This window comes from Urocampus carinirostris, chromosome 19, assembly GCF_059441175.1.
Source record: "Urocampus carinirostris isolate Australia breed hairy pipefish chromosome 19, RoL_Ucar_1.0, whole genome shotgun sequence".
NCBI classification, from domain to species: Eukaryota; Metazoa; Chordata; class Actinopteri; order Syngnathiformes; family Syngnathidae; genus Urocampus; species Urocampus carinirostris.
This window is the reverse complement of record NC_142367.1, coordinates 17,856,547-17,872,076: the sequence shown is the minus strand read 5'-3', so window position 1 is coordinate 17,872,076 and position 15,530 is coordinate 17,856,547. Positions and strand designations below refer to the sequence as shown.

General features: G+C 39.4%; 1 protein-coding gene across 1 annotated transcript in view; it reads left to right on the top strand.

The window, feature by feature from the left end:
• dnah9 (dynein, axonemal, heavy chain 9) overlaps window positions 1-15,530 on the top strand; it is a 254,737-nt gene that overhangs the window by 130,645 nt on the left and 108,562 nt on the right. The window contains exon 55 of the mRNA XM_088323097.1: window positions 14,635-14,715. Coding sequence (XP_088179223.1) covers window positions 14,635-14,715 — 81 coding nt within the window. The remainder of the gene's footprint in view (window positions 1-14,634; window positions 14,716-15,530) is intronic.

Here is a 15,530-nt window from a genome sequence, read left to right as displayed (position 1 = left end):
AATACGTGTCGAGAACACGTGCGGATGCGGTGTCCGTACGATGTCACTCAAATGCATCGTTCCATCATTCGGAAGGTTAAAGTCTTGGGATTCAAGAAATTCCAACCATTCCTTAGTTTCTATTTTCTTTTTCGCTCGCAACTTTACTGTGCATATGACAATAAACACTTGGAATTGAGTTTAATTTAAAAATAGACACTCCATTCCATCCATTATCTGCACCGCTTATCACAGAAACATCGAGTTCAGTCTGAAACAAGATACAGGGACAATATAAAACCCGGAGTAGCTCACCGAAGCCGTTGTGTTCATAATAATGTGCAGCCAATGTCCTCTTATATCCGTGAGGGTAGTAAATCCAGGAGAATAAAATATTTACAAATACAGAATAGAAAATAATGCTTTCTCTATGCCGTCATCCACGTGCTATACACATTCATCTTTTTCGGCCAATTGCAGGCTTTGTTTTGCCGTTTAAGCCAATGCCAGCCTGTAAATGATAAAAAGGATCCGCCCCTTGACCTCCGAATAACTTAAGCCAATAGTGATCGATTCAAATGATGATTGACACATTGGTTAGCCAATGAAACGCCGGTAAATAAATCCCAGCATCCACTGCGGACTACTTGGCGTTCGGGGGAAAATCTAGTCGGCGGGTGCAAGTTAGTTGGAAAACTTTGCGATTTAATATTGATCCATGAATAAGGCGCACTGTATTATAAGGCGCATGGTCAGCTTTTGAAAAAAATAAAGGCTTTTAGGTGCGCCTTATAGTGCGGAAAATACGGTAATTGTATTCATATTTAGTTTCTTTTGTCTTTTATTAGCATATTTGGTATTGGAGTAATCCAAATGTAATTGAAAGTAATCAAGTTAAAGGAACCCTACCCAACCCTGTATATATATATATATATATATATATATATATAAATAATTGGGCAGCACAGCGGCGCAGTGGTTAGCGCTTGTGCGGCACAGTTCATGTCATGGGAACCTCCTGCGTGTGTTCAAATCCAGCTCCAGACTTCCTGTGCGGAGTTTGTATGTTCTCCCCGTGCTTGCGTGGGTTTCCTCCGGGCACTCCGGTCCCCTCCCACATTCCAAAAACATGCATTTCAGGTGAATTGGCCGGTCCAAATTGTCCCTAGGCGTGAATGAATGAGCGAGTGAGTTGTCTGTCCCTGTGTGCCCTGCGATTGGCTGGCAACCAGTTCAGGGTGTCCCCTGCCCACTGCCCGGAGATAGCTGGGATGGGCTCCAGCCCCTCCGCGACCCTAATGAGGATAAGCGGTACGGCTAATGAGATGAGATGAGATGAGCTATATATATATATATATATATATATATATATATGTGTGTTTCCCTTAACCACTAGGGTTGCATGGGCACCATTTCCTGTGGTGTGCCTTGCGCAAGTACAGCCTGGTGGCGCCCATCCCTCTCCAGGCCAACACATGTTTCCACCCTCTAATTGTGATAGTAGTAGCTGTGAACCACTGGGCCTGCAAAACTTCAGCTTCCAGACTGACAATTAGCTACTGGCTAACCAACCGGACATAGTGGTGTGGACAAATAGCAGAAGAGGGTGGTGATAATTGATGTGGCGATCTTAGTCAACGCCAACATCAGGAAGAAGGAACACGAGAAACTGGAGATGTACCATAGATTGAGAGAAGCTGGAACAGATGTGGAAGGTCAATGCCAGCGTGTGGGGGCACTTAGGGCAGTAACACCTAAACTGGAAGAGTGGCTTCAACAGATCCCAGGAACTACAGTCCAGATGAGTTCAGTCTAAGGATGTTAAATTTAAAGAAGAATACTGCGCAGAACCCTCAAACTCTAAGGCCTCTGGTAGAGGACCAGAGTCTGAGCACGATACAGACACTACCCTAAAAGGGTTGAGTCGAACATTTTTTTTTCCTCAATGACTGATTGTCAAATAGCTGCAAACTCATTTCTATACCAGAAGTGGAGCCCAGATATATAATAACCGTAGTGTTAAGAAAAACAATATTAAGTATTAAATATCAAAAAACAAAGCAAAAATCCATTATTTGCCAGCCATCTTGCTATAACGGGTGCTTTGTAGCACTCGTCTTTGGTTGAACTACACAATGCAGTGACTTCCAGTGGAAAAATATTACACTGTCCCTTTAACGAAAAACATTATTAATTATTGGGCAAACAATAAAAACGCAATTTTATCAGTCAGCCTAGACGATTATGATTTTAATCCATTTTACACAACAAAGTCAACTGGATACACATTTAATTGATTAACTTTTTTTTTTGTTCTTTTTTTTCATCCGATAATAAAATAAAACAAGCTTTGATTAATCAAATTGAAACTCTTAAATCCCTTCCCTTGATTTCAACATTTAGTAATAAATGTTCACTCTAAAATTATTTGGGTTAAAAATAACCCAGTTTGTATCAAAAATGTGCCCAAAACTTGTTTATTTGACCAAACGTTGCATTGCTGCATTGCTTTACAGACACAAAAAAAAACAAAATACAAAATGTTTCAGATTTACATATTTCGACAAGAGTGAAGAGAAGATAGAATTTTTTTTTCTTAAATTGTAAAAAAACTGAACCATTTTCTCGATTTATACTAAATAGTCTAGGTCATTTGGTTTTCAACAGAGCAAATAATTGAGCCACTCTGCAGAAAACAACCCAGACAAATGGATTCAATTGAACCAAGCATTGGGTTTTTGACCCAGTCGTGTTCAAGCCGAGGATTTTAAAATGACAAGGTAATCGATTTGATTCGATTAATTTTCCAGCTCTACGCTTGTCTAAGTTGGAGTAAGGGAGAGCTTTTTGGAGTGAAGTTCTGGCTGACTCCAACATGAAGTCCTATATAGTCATCAAGATAGAGGTCCAAGAAATGTATGAATATATATATCTATTATTTTATTTCATGGCACCACTGCACAATATCAAATACCGTATTTTTTTGCCCCATTAGACGCACCCCCCGAAAATAGTCTGTTGTTGTGAATTTTTCATACATACGGCGCACCAAACTACAATGTGCATAACATTGATATTGCAATACGAGCTATGGTATGTATGTATGCAAAGATTGATCTTTCGATGTGAGTCGTTGACTAAAACCGCAAAATATTGTTTGTAAAAGGAATCAATACTAGTTAGTGTCAATGAGATTGCAGCCACTACTAGACTACCAGAGGTTCAAATGTCAAACGAAAACACATTAGCTCTTATCTCATTATCACAGTATATTTACTCAGGGTGCTCGAAAAACTAATTTGCATAGTGCATTCCGATAAGTTAAACAGTCTCTCCACTTATTTTAATTGTGTGTCCAATAATGCGGTTAAATATGTATATGTACTTAAAATAACCCATAGTATTTTGTTAAAAGACTGTTTCCTCCATTCTCGTTGTTGAAGCAGTGGAGAGACTGTTTAACCTTATCAGAATGCACTATGCAAATCAGTCTTTCTGGCACTGTGGATATACTGTGATAATGACATAAGTACTAATGGCTTATTGGTATTGCAGGTGGTCTAGTGGAAAATACAGGAACGGCAAAAATGATGTTGGCAAGCTGTTTGGATTTATTTTCATTTTGTTTCTGTCGCATTTTATGTTAGTTTTGAGATCAAAGCCAGGAGAGAAAGCTTACCACGTGTTGTGAGTCATAATTGTTTTCCTATTTAGTTTATTTTGTCTTTTATTAGCATATTTGGTATTGGAGTAATCCAAAAGTCATTGAAAGTACCGTACTTTCCGCACTATAGGGCGCACCGGGTTTTAGGGCGCACCCCCAAAAAATAGTTTTCGGTCCTATATTTTCCATACATAAGGCGCACTGGATTATAAGGCGCTACAATGGGAACGTGGACAAAACAGTCATATATTTCAGTCAAACTTATTACCCCCTTAACATTCCGAAAGCTTGCAAAGAAGCAAATACGTGTCGTAGACACGTGCGGATGCGGTGTCCGTACGATGTCACTCAAATGCATCGTTCCAAATATCATTCGGAAGGTTAAAGTCTTGGGATTCAAGAAATGCCAACCATTCCTTAGTTTCTATTTTCTCTTTCGCTCGCAACTTTACTGTGCATATGACAATAAACAAAATTGAGTTTAATTTAAAAAAAGACCCATCACAGAAACATCTAGATCACTCTGAAACAAGATACTGGGAAAATATATAGCCGGAGTAGCTCACCGAAGTCGTTGCGTTCAATAATAATGTGCAACCATGGTCCTCTTATATCCGTGAGTGTAGTAAATCCAGGAGAGTAAAATATTTACAAATACAGAATGGTAAAACATGTTTCCTCTATGCCGTAGACAACCAAACTTGCTATTCACATTCATCTTTTTCGGCCAATTGCAGGCTTTGTTTTGCCCCTTTAGCCTATGCGAGCCTGTAAATGATAAAAAGGATCCGCCCCCTTTACCTCCGAATAACTTTAGCCAATAGTGATCGATTCAAATGATGATTGACACATTGGCTGGAAAATGAAACGCCGGCATATGTATCCCAGCATACACCGCGGACCACATTGCCTACGAAGAAAAATCTAGTCGGCGGCTGCTTGCCTTTGTTGCGAGACCTTGCGACTTAATATTGATCCATATATAAGGCGCACTGTATTATAAGGCGCATGGTCAGTTTTTGAAAAAAATAAAGGCTTTTAGGTGCGCCTTATAGTGCGGAAAATACGGTAATCAAGTTAAAGTAACCCTACCCAACCCTGGTTATAAGAAGCATTTTGTAGTTCCCGGTTAAGATAAGGTTTTTAGGTGTGTATCATAGTCCGGAGAATATAGCAAATTTTGTCATAAATGATGGAATACTCTCGGCATGAGCTGAGTTTATTATAGATTCAGAGGACCAGCTTTGGATGCATTTTTCAAGCGCAAACACAGCGAGGCTAGACCAAAACAAAAAGCAGGCCAGGCAGCTCATGTGAACGCCGCGAACTCTGCGTGAATACCGAATTGTTGTTTTCCCGGGCAACTCCGCAAGCGGGGATTGTTTTGACAACAATGTCGCCTGTAGGTGAAACCGCTCAAAGATACAAAGAAACAAAAAGCTGCCGTTTTTATTTTTTTTATTCATTTTTTTTATGACAATGTCTTGCCAGCTAATTCACGGGAGAGGAGATGCGAGGCAAACAAGGTCATCGGGTAGACAGGGAAAAAAATAAAACGCAGCTCCAGTTGCCAAAATAGAGGAATGAAAACAGACATCAAGTGGCTAAAGGCGACTATGACGGATTCTGGCATTTTTTTCTGGCACCTCAAGGCAGAAATGGTTGGAGATAAACAATGAAAACAGGGATATCTTATTTCTTGCTCTTTTGGGTTGCGTCATTGCTTCATTGTGTTGCTAAAATCTCAGACATCATTAGTGGCTCCAAAGAATCTCTGCCCATTGTAATCATTTTTTTGTCATTTGCTATTACTCTTCCTTCTATCTCTACGACTGCTTCTCGCAGGTCCCGTTGAAAGTAATCCAAGTAAACAAAATGTATATTTCCAAAGTTAAGGGTGGGGAAAATGTATATCCACTATTGACTGCTGCGACAACAGACAGATCTACCGGTAACTCAGCTTTACCCCAATTCCCATCAGCCCGCGTGTGCTCCGCCCCTTCTTTTTGATTCGTCTGTAGAACACATAACAGAATAAATCTCTAAAATAAATACATTACAAAAATATACAGTTGCAAATACATATTATACATGGTTACACATATTTACGAAGAAAGACGGTAATCCGAGAGAGTTTTCAAAGCTTTTATAATAATATTATAACTTGCATCCCAAACCGTGTCTTTGAAAGGTACCAACACGCTAGTAGGATCACGCTCGCGATGTACCAAACATGCCTGTTAAAAAAGCATCCCGTAGTTGTGAAATTCACAGAAGATCGTCCTCAATTTCCTCCTCACAACTATCGCCATCAAGGGCGTCTTCCTCATTATCGGAACGTACCTTAACTTTACAGACAATGTATGCTTAAACTTAGAGGTTGCAGTCTTTCTTGGTGCCCATGTTCTACTGGTCTTAATCTTGCCTTTTATACTCTAGCGCCGCTGGTGGCCGTTAGAAAAATTCCATAAATTGGCCGCTTCACTGAATAAGCCGCAGGCCTGAACACTTGGGAAAAAAGTAGCGGCTTATAGTCCAGAATTTACGGTATCTAAAAAGACCCTTTCTTTCTTTGCAGCTTTTTCTCTTCCGACGCTCTTTGTGAAGAACTTTCCTATAAACACACTTCAAATGTTCCAATGTGGTTGTCACGAGTTGTCAGGTGCTAATGGATTATTTCGTCCTCTCTCCTTCAGACTTTTGCGATTCCTTCCTCTCCGGATCCTGTTGGTGCACAGTATATTTTTACAAGATCCATGTGCTTTTCAGGATCAATTTTAAAGTGTTTTGGCCGTATTATTTACCTGCCCTGATTTTAGTATATCAGTCCTTGCTGTCTTTAGGGAGCAGTTTAACTGTTCCCAGGGTGAAAATCAAAACCTGTGGTAAGGCATCATTTATTGACTTTGGTCCTTGCCAATGAAAAGACTATGTATTCAAACATGGTCCGAAATAAGCCCCTTTTTCTCTCAGGTTAACACAGAGGTGCAGATATATTATTTTATCTCCTAACGTTTAGATTACTGCAATTCCTTGCTCTCAGGATTCCGCCAGTGGGCGTGATCTCATTACAGTAGTTTTAAAATCGCTGTAGTAGCTCCCTGTGCTTCTCAGGATTGATTTTATGGTGCTTTCACCTAACAGCCTTGGTTTGTCTTATTTGTCTGACCTGCTTTTAGTATATCAGTCCTTGTGGGACTCGAGGTCCTCTTGAAGCAGTTTAACCTGTTGCAAAATGTAAATGTGTCACTGGATAGTCATGATTTTTCATCATAACTGCTATTATTTGCTTCTTGTGTAACTTCTTCATTTATTTAGTCATAACCAGTGTTCCCTCTAAGCTGGGCGCGTGCGTAATTGCGCACTGCTCGCACATTCTCTGCGCACAAGAAAATCTAGCCAGCGCACAAAAATGAGGGCTCAAAATTACTAATTAAGAAGCGACTTAAGTCAAAGATACAGTGCATGAAGGTAAAAATGCAGGGGTTCCCCTGATGTGTCCTAAATGCGGTACTTTGAAGTCAAGTCAGAGTAGAACGCAGTTGAGTAAAGTTAGTAGAGTTGGTCGAGAACCGGCTTCTTCGGCTCGGCTCACTAAAACGAACCGGCTCTTTCGGGTCCTAAATGGCTCTTCAGGTTGTTTTTGCTTCTTTAATCCCAACATGACCAAATATTATGTGAAACTATGCACAACATGACTTAAAAGAAGGGGAAATAGAAGAAAAAAATAAAAAAAAATAAAGTAGTGAAAAGCTGAGAAAAAAATAAACAAAAGGAAGAGAAAAATTTTTAGAAAAAGGCCAGAAAAAAAGAAAGGAAAGAAATGTAGGAAATAAGTAAACAGAGAACAAAAATAAAAAAGTAACAGCTCGGAAAAAATAAACACAATGAGATTTTTTTTAAAGGAATTTAAAAAAACAGTAGAAAAAAAACACGGAAAAAATAAGAAAGAGTTAGTGTTGCATTCAAATAATTTCCAATTATATCAAATGAACCTTGTTGCCAACATTGTACTTCCACTAAAAAATGTGATTAAGTACAGTTCTCCATCTTGAAACCGACTAAATAAGCCCCCAAAAATGTTAATATTATGCGACAAAATATATCAGGAAATAAAAAGAAATGGATATCTTGTGAAAGACTTGTAAGGACAAACGACGTTTCTAGGCCGTACAAGCTTTGCAATTGTACATGAGTCAATTCATTCAAAAGAGAAAAATCATTTTGCATTGCCTGAAACTCAGCAAAATGTAACTTGATGTCAAGTTTTGGACATGTTTGATAATAAATTATCTTGCCACACTTGGGATTATGGTTGCTCACTGTTGTTTCAAGCGTTGCTCACCGACTTTGTGTGAACGCTCAGACCCGTGGAGAATTAGAGGGAACATTGGTCATAACTAATCAACATTTTCTATCAGTAGCAATTGTAAGACGTCTCCATTGTTTCAGTTGTTTTATTTTGTAGGCGTACGAGGTTTGAGCTTGTCGTATCAGTTTCCGTTAGGAAGGGTTTGAACAGAAAAACTTCACAGTGGAAAATCCCACTCTCTTGGTTTGGTTTTTCTTGGGTTTTGATCCTTGAAACTGCGCTCCCGGTACAATAGTAATATCTGTCATTTTGACTGTACTTAGAAATCCTGCAGCCATCATCTGTTAGCTCATTTGTGCCTGGAATATTCTGCACTAAGACTCCAAAGGAACTGATTTTCTCAGCTTTTGACCATCTAAAAACCAGCATATAAAACAAACATGTGGAGAAATAAAAGTGTTTCTGTCTACAAATTGTTCCCAATGTGAAAACCAAAACCTAGCCGCTGTGGTCCTCACCGATGGAACAGTCTATCGGAGGACACATGGTCTTGATATTTGTGAGAAGAGGCTCACTACCTACTTTTTAATTCCTGGATGCAAAAATGACCTCTTGGGTTATTTTTTGTTTAATAAATAAAAAAAGTTGTAATATCGTCATATTCTTGGTATTTGTCAAATAAAACATGTTTATTACATGATGCTATTAGTATTTTCATAAGTCCATCACACTAAATTTCAACCCCACTCATGGAAAAGTGTATGTACTGGTAGGTCATACATATAAAGGTTAAAATATAGATGGATTTAAGAAGGGGATCAAGTCATACTTGTTAAAATATATCAATAGATGGACAAAGCACAATAAACAAGCAAACATGAACAGACACGATCAATGTTCCCTGTAATTTTCCACGGGTCTGAGCGTTCACACAAAGTCGGTGAGCAACGCTTGAAACAACAGTGAGCCACCATAATCCCAAGTGTGGCAAGATAATTCATTATCAAACATGTCCAAAACTTGACATCAAGTTACATTTTCCTGAGTTTTCGGCAATGCAATGTTATTTTTCTCTTTTGAATGAATTGACTCATGTACTATTGCAAAGGTTGTACGGCCTACAAACGTCGTTTGTTCTTACAAATCTTTTACAAGATACCCATTTCTTTTTATTTCCTGACATATTTTGTTGCATAATATTAACATTTTTGGGGGCTTATTTAGTCGGTTGTAAGATACAGAACTGTACTTAATCACATTTTTAGTGGAAATACAATGTTGGCAAAAAAGATTCACTTGATATAATTGCAAATTATTTGAAAGCAACACAAACTTTTTATTCTTTTTTCCGTGTTTTTTTTCTACTTTTTTTTAAAATTCCTTTAAAATCATTGTGTTTATTTTTTCCGAGCTGTTACTTTTTTATTTTTGTTCTCTATTTACTTTTTTTCCTACATTTCTTTCTTTTCTTTTTTTGTGGCTTTTTTCAAAAAAAAAATCTCTTCCTTTTTTTTCTTTTTTCTCAGCTTTTCCTACTTTTTTATTTTGGTATTTTTTTCTTTTTTCTTCTGTTCCCCCCCTCCTTTAAGTCATTTTGTGTATACTTTTACAAAATATTTGGTCATGTTGGGATTAAAGAAGCAAAAACAACCTGAAGAGCCGTTTAGGACCCAAAAGAGCCGGTTCCTTTTGGTGAGCCGAGCCGAAGAAGCCGGTTCTCGGAAAACTCTACTAACTTTACTCAACTTCGTTCTACTTCGACTCGACTTCAAAATTCCGCATTTAGGACACATCGTCAGGGGAACCCGTATATTTTTACTTTCATGCACTGTAACTTTGACTTAAGTCGCTTCTTAATCAGCAATTTTGAGCCCTCATTTTTGTGCACTGGCTAGATTTTCTTGTGCGCTGAGAATGTGCGAGCAGTGCGCAATTGCGGAACACTGGACACTATGATTTATGCTTGCGAGTCGATAAACAACTGCATGAAGTTTGCCACCTGGTGGACATGTCATCGTTTTAGGGGTATTTATATATTTATTTTTATGTTTTTAGGGAAGGGCTGACCAATGGTAGTACTCCAAATAGCCTGTCCGTTTTAAGTATCGGTCCTTGCGAAGGCAGACGACTGTTTGACAATCAAAAACTAAAGGCAGATACATGTTTAGATTGTTTCAGACTATTCATCCGTACTTGATTATTAGTTTTCATTAAAAACTCTTTGTCAGGCAGTTATTCCAATACAAAGATGGATGGATGGATGGATGCATGGTACGAACTAAATTTAAAACAACACACTGTACTACTTTCAGAATAAATTCTACTGGTTTCTGATTTGTTAAACTACGGCCAACATTGATTTTTCAGTCACAAGTTCTTGGCGTGAAAAAAAATAGGATGTGATTAGAAAATGCGGGTGCTGCTTACCAAGTGACCGTTGCTTGTGTCGTCAAGGCATCCTCACCTGACATGAAGGAACGGAAGCCGTTTGAAGGTGCTTGTTAAAAATAACGAGAGGTTTAAATAGTACACAAACAACACGTATGGAATATCACCAATTAGTCGGGCCCGCTCCCGTTCCCCCTCCCTTTTGTTCTCCGTCCCTCTTCGCCCATTCATCACGTTGATGGCTCACTTGGCTCTCTCGGAACGTTTGAGTGAATCCATCGCATCCCCTGTCAGAGCCTGCAAAAGGCTGTCTTCGCCCGCGGCCTGATTTCCCATTTTTTAATTAGCTGAAAGACAAGCATGAAAAACAGACTGTTTTTATTTCCCCCGTGCAGCCTTTGGATGTAGTCTGATGACGAAAGCAGGCCTATTTGTCGAGGAGTTATAAAGACTTTGTAATACCCTTAATTTCTCTTTGCGGCTGTCCTTGGTGTGTGCATGTCTTTGTGTGTACTGATAGCATCCCTTATCACAAAAAACGTCTTCTTTTATTCCAGATATGCATTCCATTCAACCCTTAACTGTGCCTTTTATCGTCCCCGACAGAGTAAGATTTGTCCCGGTGTAAGCTTAAAGGTCATTGGCATGGTGTGAAGCCAAATCCTGCCGGGCGCAAAATGTTATCCGCAAAGGGTGATGCTCGTTTGTCCAGCTTGCCCAAAATGCCAAATATGCTTTGTTGCATTGAGAGATGTAGCGAGATATTTAAACATCACTTGTCTAGCTCGTTCAATCCCAGAGCAAATAATGTGTGCCTGTCGGGGATATATTAATTATTGCTACCAGCAGTGTTTCCATGGCAAAGCAAATACACACAAACACACAAATCCAAAATTACATTTTTGTACCACCTCAGAAAGAATACAGAAATGATTAGGTATTCCTTTGTGGCAAGGAATTCATCCAATTTCAGGCCAACTGAAGTGCCTCCCCTTGTTCTCTTCCTGATTGCAGACTCTATGGCATGATGTCCCCGACCACGCCTGATTAAGTTTGCAATCTTGTTTGACCTCGCCCCCACACTAGTTTTTTTTTTCTTTGCCACATGTTGGTGTTTTTTATCTTTTACATTAGGTCAATTTTTGGATTAATTGATTCAGAGGGATTGTCCAATGCAGTTTCCTTATCATTGAAAGTTATACAAGTTGTCCTGGTCCTGAGGCAGAAAATCAGGCCCAGACCATCGCACTGCCACCACCATGCTTTAATGTAATTTTTGGTGTAACAGTTAAACGGGCTGCACACCTTGCAAACAGTTTTTGACTCACTAGTCCACATAATGTTTTTCCAAAAGTTCCGAAGACAATGAAGATGCTGTTTGGGAAATGTAAGATGTTTTCTCTTTTTGTGACTGCAATGGTTTTCGCCTGGTAACTCTCCCATGGATGCCATTTGTGGGCAGTGTCTTTCTTATAGTGCCGTGATGCACGCTTATCTGGGCTGCTTGCTAACTCGGGACCATGAGAACTTGCTGTGGTTGACGGAGTAATACATTTTGGTGTTTACCAGAAGATCTTGAAGAAGGACGTCCGGCCATCAGTTCATTCACTCAAACTCAAGCACTCTTCGATCATGCAGTAGGACAACGATCCGAAACAAGTCCACCGTTCAATTGTTAAAAAAAAAAATAATAATAATTCTGGAGCGGCCAAATCAAAGTCCAGATTTAAATCCCATGGATATGCTGTGGTGTGACCTTAAGGTCATAATAGAAACCCTCACATACACTATGATACAAAAGTCAGTACACCCCTCACATTACTGCAGAGATGTTATCATTATGTTGAGATGAACAACACTGAAGAAACATCTCTGCAAAGCCTATATAACAGTGAACATTTATTTTCCCCCTCAAAAACATCAAAATATCGCCATTAGTAGCTAAACCCCTGGTAACAAAAGTGAGTGCACTCTAAAGTAAAGGTTCCTGAAGTTCAATATTTTGGAAGTACGATATGATTTTGCAGAACCACCTTAATCCTCCTGCCCATGGATTTTAATATAGCCTCACAAATTACAATTGGAATGCTCATCCATACCTCTATGACAACATGACTGAGATGGGGTATATTTGACATCTCGGGTTTCTCGAACTTCTGTTTGAGGATGCCCCAAAGATGTTTAATAGGGTTTAGATCCAGAGACATACTTGGCCAATCCATCCTCTTTACCCTTAGCCCCTTTGGGAAAGCCTTGGTCATCTTAGAGGTGGTTTTGGGGTCATTGTCAGGTTGGAATATTGCCCTTGCGACCCATTTTCTGGAGTAAGGGGATCATTCCTCGCTCCAGTATTTTACAGTTCTTGCTTCAGATCATGCTTTCCTAAATGAAATGCAACTCCCCAACCCCAGTTGCACTCGTGCAGCCCTTAACCATGACATGCCCAACACCACGCTTCACTTTAGGCATGACACAAACATGTTTATACTCTCACCTGGTTCCCACTACACATGCTTCACACCATCTGAGCCAAATACATTAATCTATGTCTCATCAGACCAGAGAAAGGTTTTTCCAGTAAGCCATGGTTTATTGACAGACTTATTTTCCTTATGTTAAAGCATTGAATCTTCAGTGTTCTGATGAAATGAAATCTCTGCAGAGATGTGAGGAGTGGATTAACTTTTGTGACTTACAGTATGACGAGTTTGCAAAGAAAAGAGGGCCAACATTCCTTCAGATTTTTGAAAGACTTATTACCAACTATCATCAATGTTTAATTGATCTTATTGATGCCAAAGGTGGCCCAACTTGCTATTAGTTTCAGGGGGCAACTACTGTTTCACATAGGGCCAGATAGGTTTCTTTTTGTGCCTTGATAAATGGGATCAACATTTCAAAATTTATTTTGTGTTTACCTGGATTGTCTCTGTGAGGTATTAAAACAGGTTCTATATTCTGAAACCTTTGAGTGATAACAATGACATTTCGCAGCACTTTATATACCATATTTTCCGCACTATAAGGCGCACCGGGTTATAGGGCGTACCCCCAAAAATAGTTTTTGGTCCTATATTTTCCATACATAAGGCGCACCGGATTATAAGGCGCTACAATGGGAACATGGACAAAACAGTCAGATAGTTCAGTCAAACGTATTAACCCCTTAACATTCAGAAAGCTTGCAAAGACGCAAATGCGTGTCTCAGACATGTACGGAAACAGTGTCTGTACGATGTCACCAATCACTCAAATGCATCGTTCCAAATATCATTCGGAAGGTTAAAGTCTTGGGATTCAAGAAATGCCAAACATTTCTTAGTTTCCATTTGATTTTTTTCTGGCAACTGTGTGGACAGCAAAGTAAGAATTTTATTGTGCAGGGAAACGGGGTTCTTTACTGTCCATATGACAATAAACACTTTGAATTGAATTTAGTTTCAAAATAGACTCATCACAGAAACATCAAGATTGTTCTAAAACAAGATACCGGGAAAATATAAAGCCGCATAGCTCACCTAAGTTCTCTTGCAGCCATCACGTTCAATAATGATACGTAACCATGGTCTTCTTACAACCGTGAGTGTAGTAAATCCAGGAGAGTAAAATGTTTACAAATACAGAAAAGTAAAAAATGTTTTCTCTATGCCGTAGTGCAACCCAACGTGTGATTCACATTCATCTTTTTCGGCCAATTGCAGGCTTTGTTTCTCCCCTTTAGCCTATGCGAGCCTGTAAATGATAAAAAAGATCCGCCCCCTTTACCTCCGAATAACTTTAGCCAATAGTGACCGATTCAAATGATGATTGACACATTGGTTAGGAAATTAAACGACGGCATACAAATCCCAGTATACACCGCGGAGGACTTCGCCTTCCGGGGAAAATCTAGTCGGCGGCTGCTTGCCTTAGTTGCAAGACTTTGCGACTTAATATTGATCCATATATAAGGCGCACTGTATTATAAGGCGCATGGTCAGCTTTTGAAAAAAAATAAAGGCTTTTAGGTGCGCCTTATAGTGCGGAAAATACGGTGTTTGATAAAAAAACAAAAAACCTTCATTTAAGGTTTTAACTACTTGTGCTTGTATGAAGTAACTAACACTTTGGTGTTAAATTTGACTTTGCCTAGCTTGATAAGAAGAATGGCAGGGCTGGTGTTTATCTTCTGCAAGAGAGTGATTTTGAGATGGCGATAAGGCTGGCTACTTCTTCGTCCTTATTTACTTTGGAATATCAGCCCATCTCATCCTCCTGACCTCGTCCCTCTCACTTTTGGTCGTCCTGACAGGTAGATGACCTCAAGGCCAAGCTCGCGGCTCAAGAAGTGGAGCTGAAACTGAAGAACGAAGACGCGGACAAGCTGATCCAGGCAAGAGTGTTTTCGCCCGCACACACTCGCATATTATTTCCCCATTCCCGCAACCTTTTGTACTATCGAGCAGCTTGCGTTTGTCACAAGATATTAAGCACTGACCCCAATAGCAAGAGGCTAAATGGACATTTTTCTCCTTTGTGAAAAGAAAACAGGGATACTCCGTTGTGCCCTCCAATAGTTTGCCATTTACAGACATTTTTTGATGGGATCGACTGTAGTTTACAGATTTTACCCAGAAAACAATATCATACTAGAGTTTTTTATGCTAATGGTAACCCAGTCATTTAGCTAGCCAATAGCAACTTTCTTTAGAAATTTAGAAAATGTCAAATGATTCAACCCAGCTCCTAATTAGTAATAATGAGATGTCTTTCACGCGACAGCAAACATTTGAGTCAGCAAAAGGAGCTTTTGCATGAGTGATTTTAGAAAAAGATATTTGTACATTCACCATCATCACGTCAATTCATTATTGTTTTTTTTTTAGCATCAGTTCCACCAAGATAATGTCTAACATGAAGGCAGTGAGCATATTGACTTGCATTGTCTTTATTTATTATATCAAATTTGTGAATTATTGTATGCAATGAGATTGGACATGGCACTCCAGGGTAAGCGAGTAATAAAGATTTTAAAGAAAAATACTTTAGCGCGCAGCCCCACGGTGCAGAAGTTCAGGGTTTAAGTCCAGCTACCGCACCCCGTGTGGAGTTTGCATGTTCTCCCTGTGCCTGCCTGGGTTTCCTCCGGGCACTCCTGTTTCCTCCCACTTTCCCACATTGTCTCTGTGTGCCCTGCGACTGGCAGGC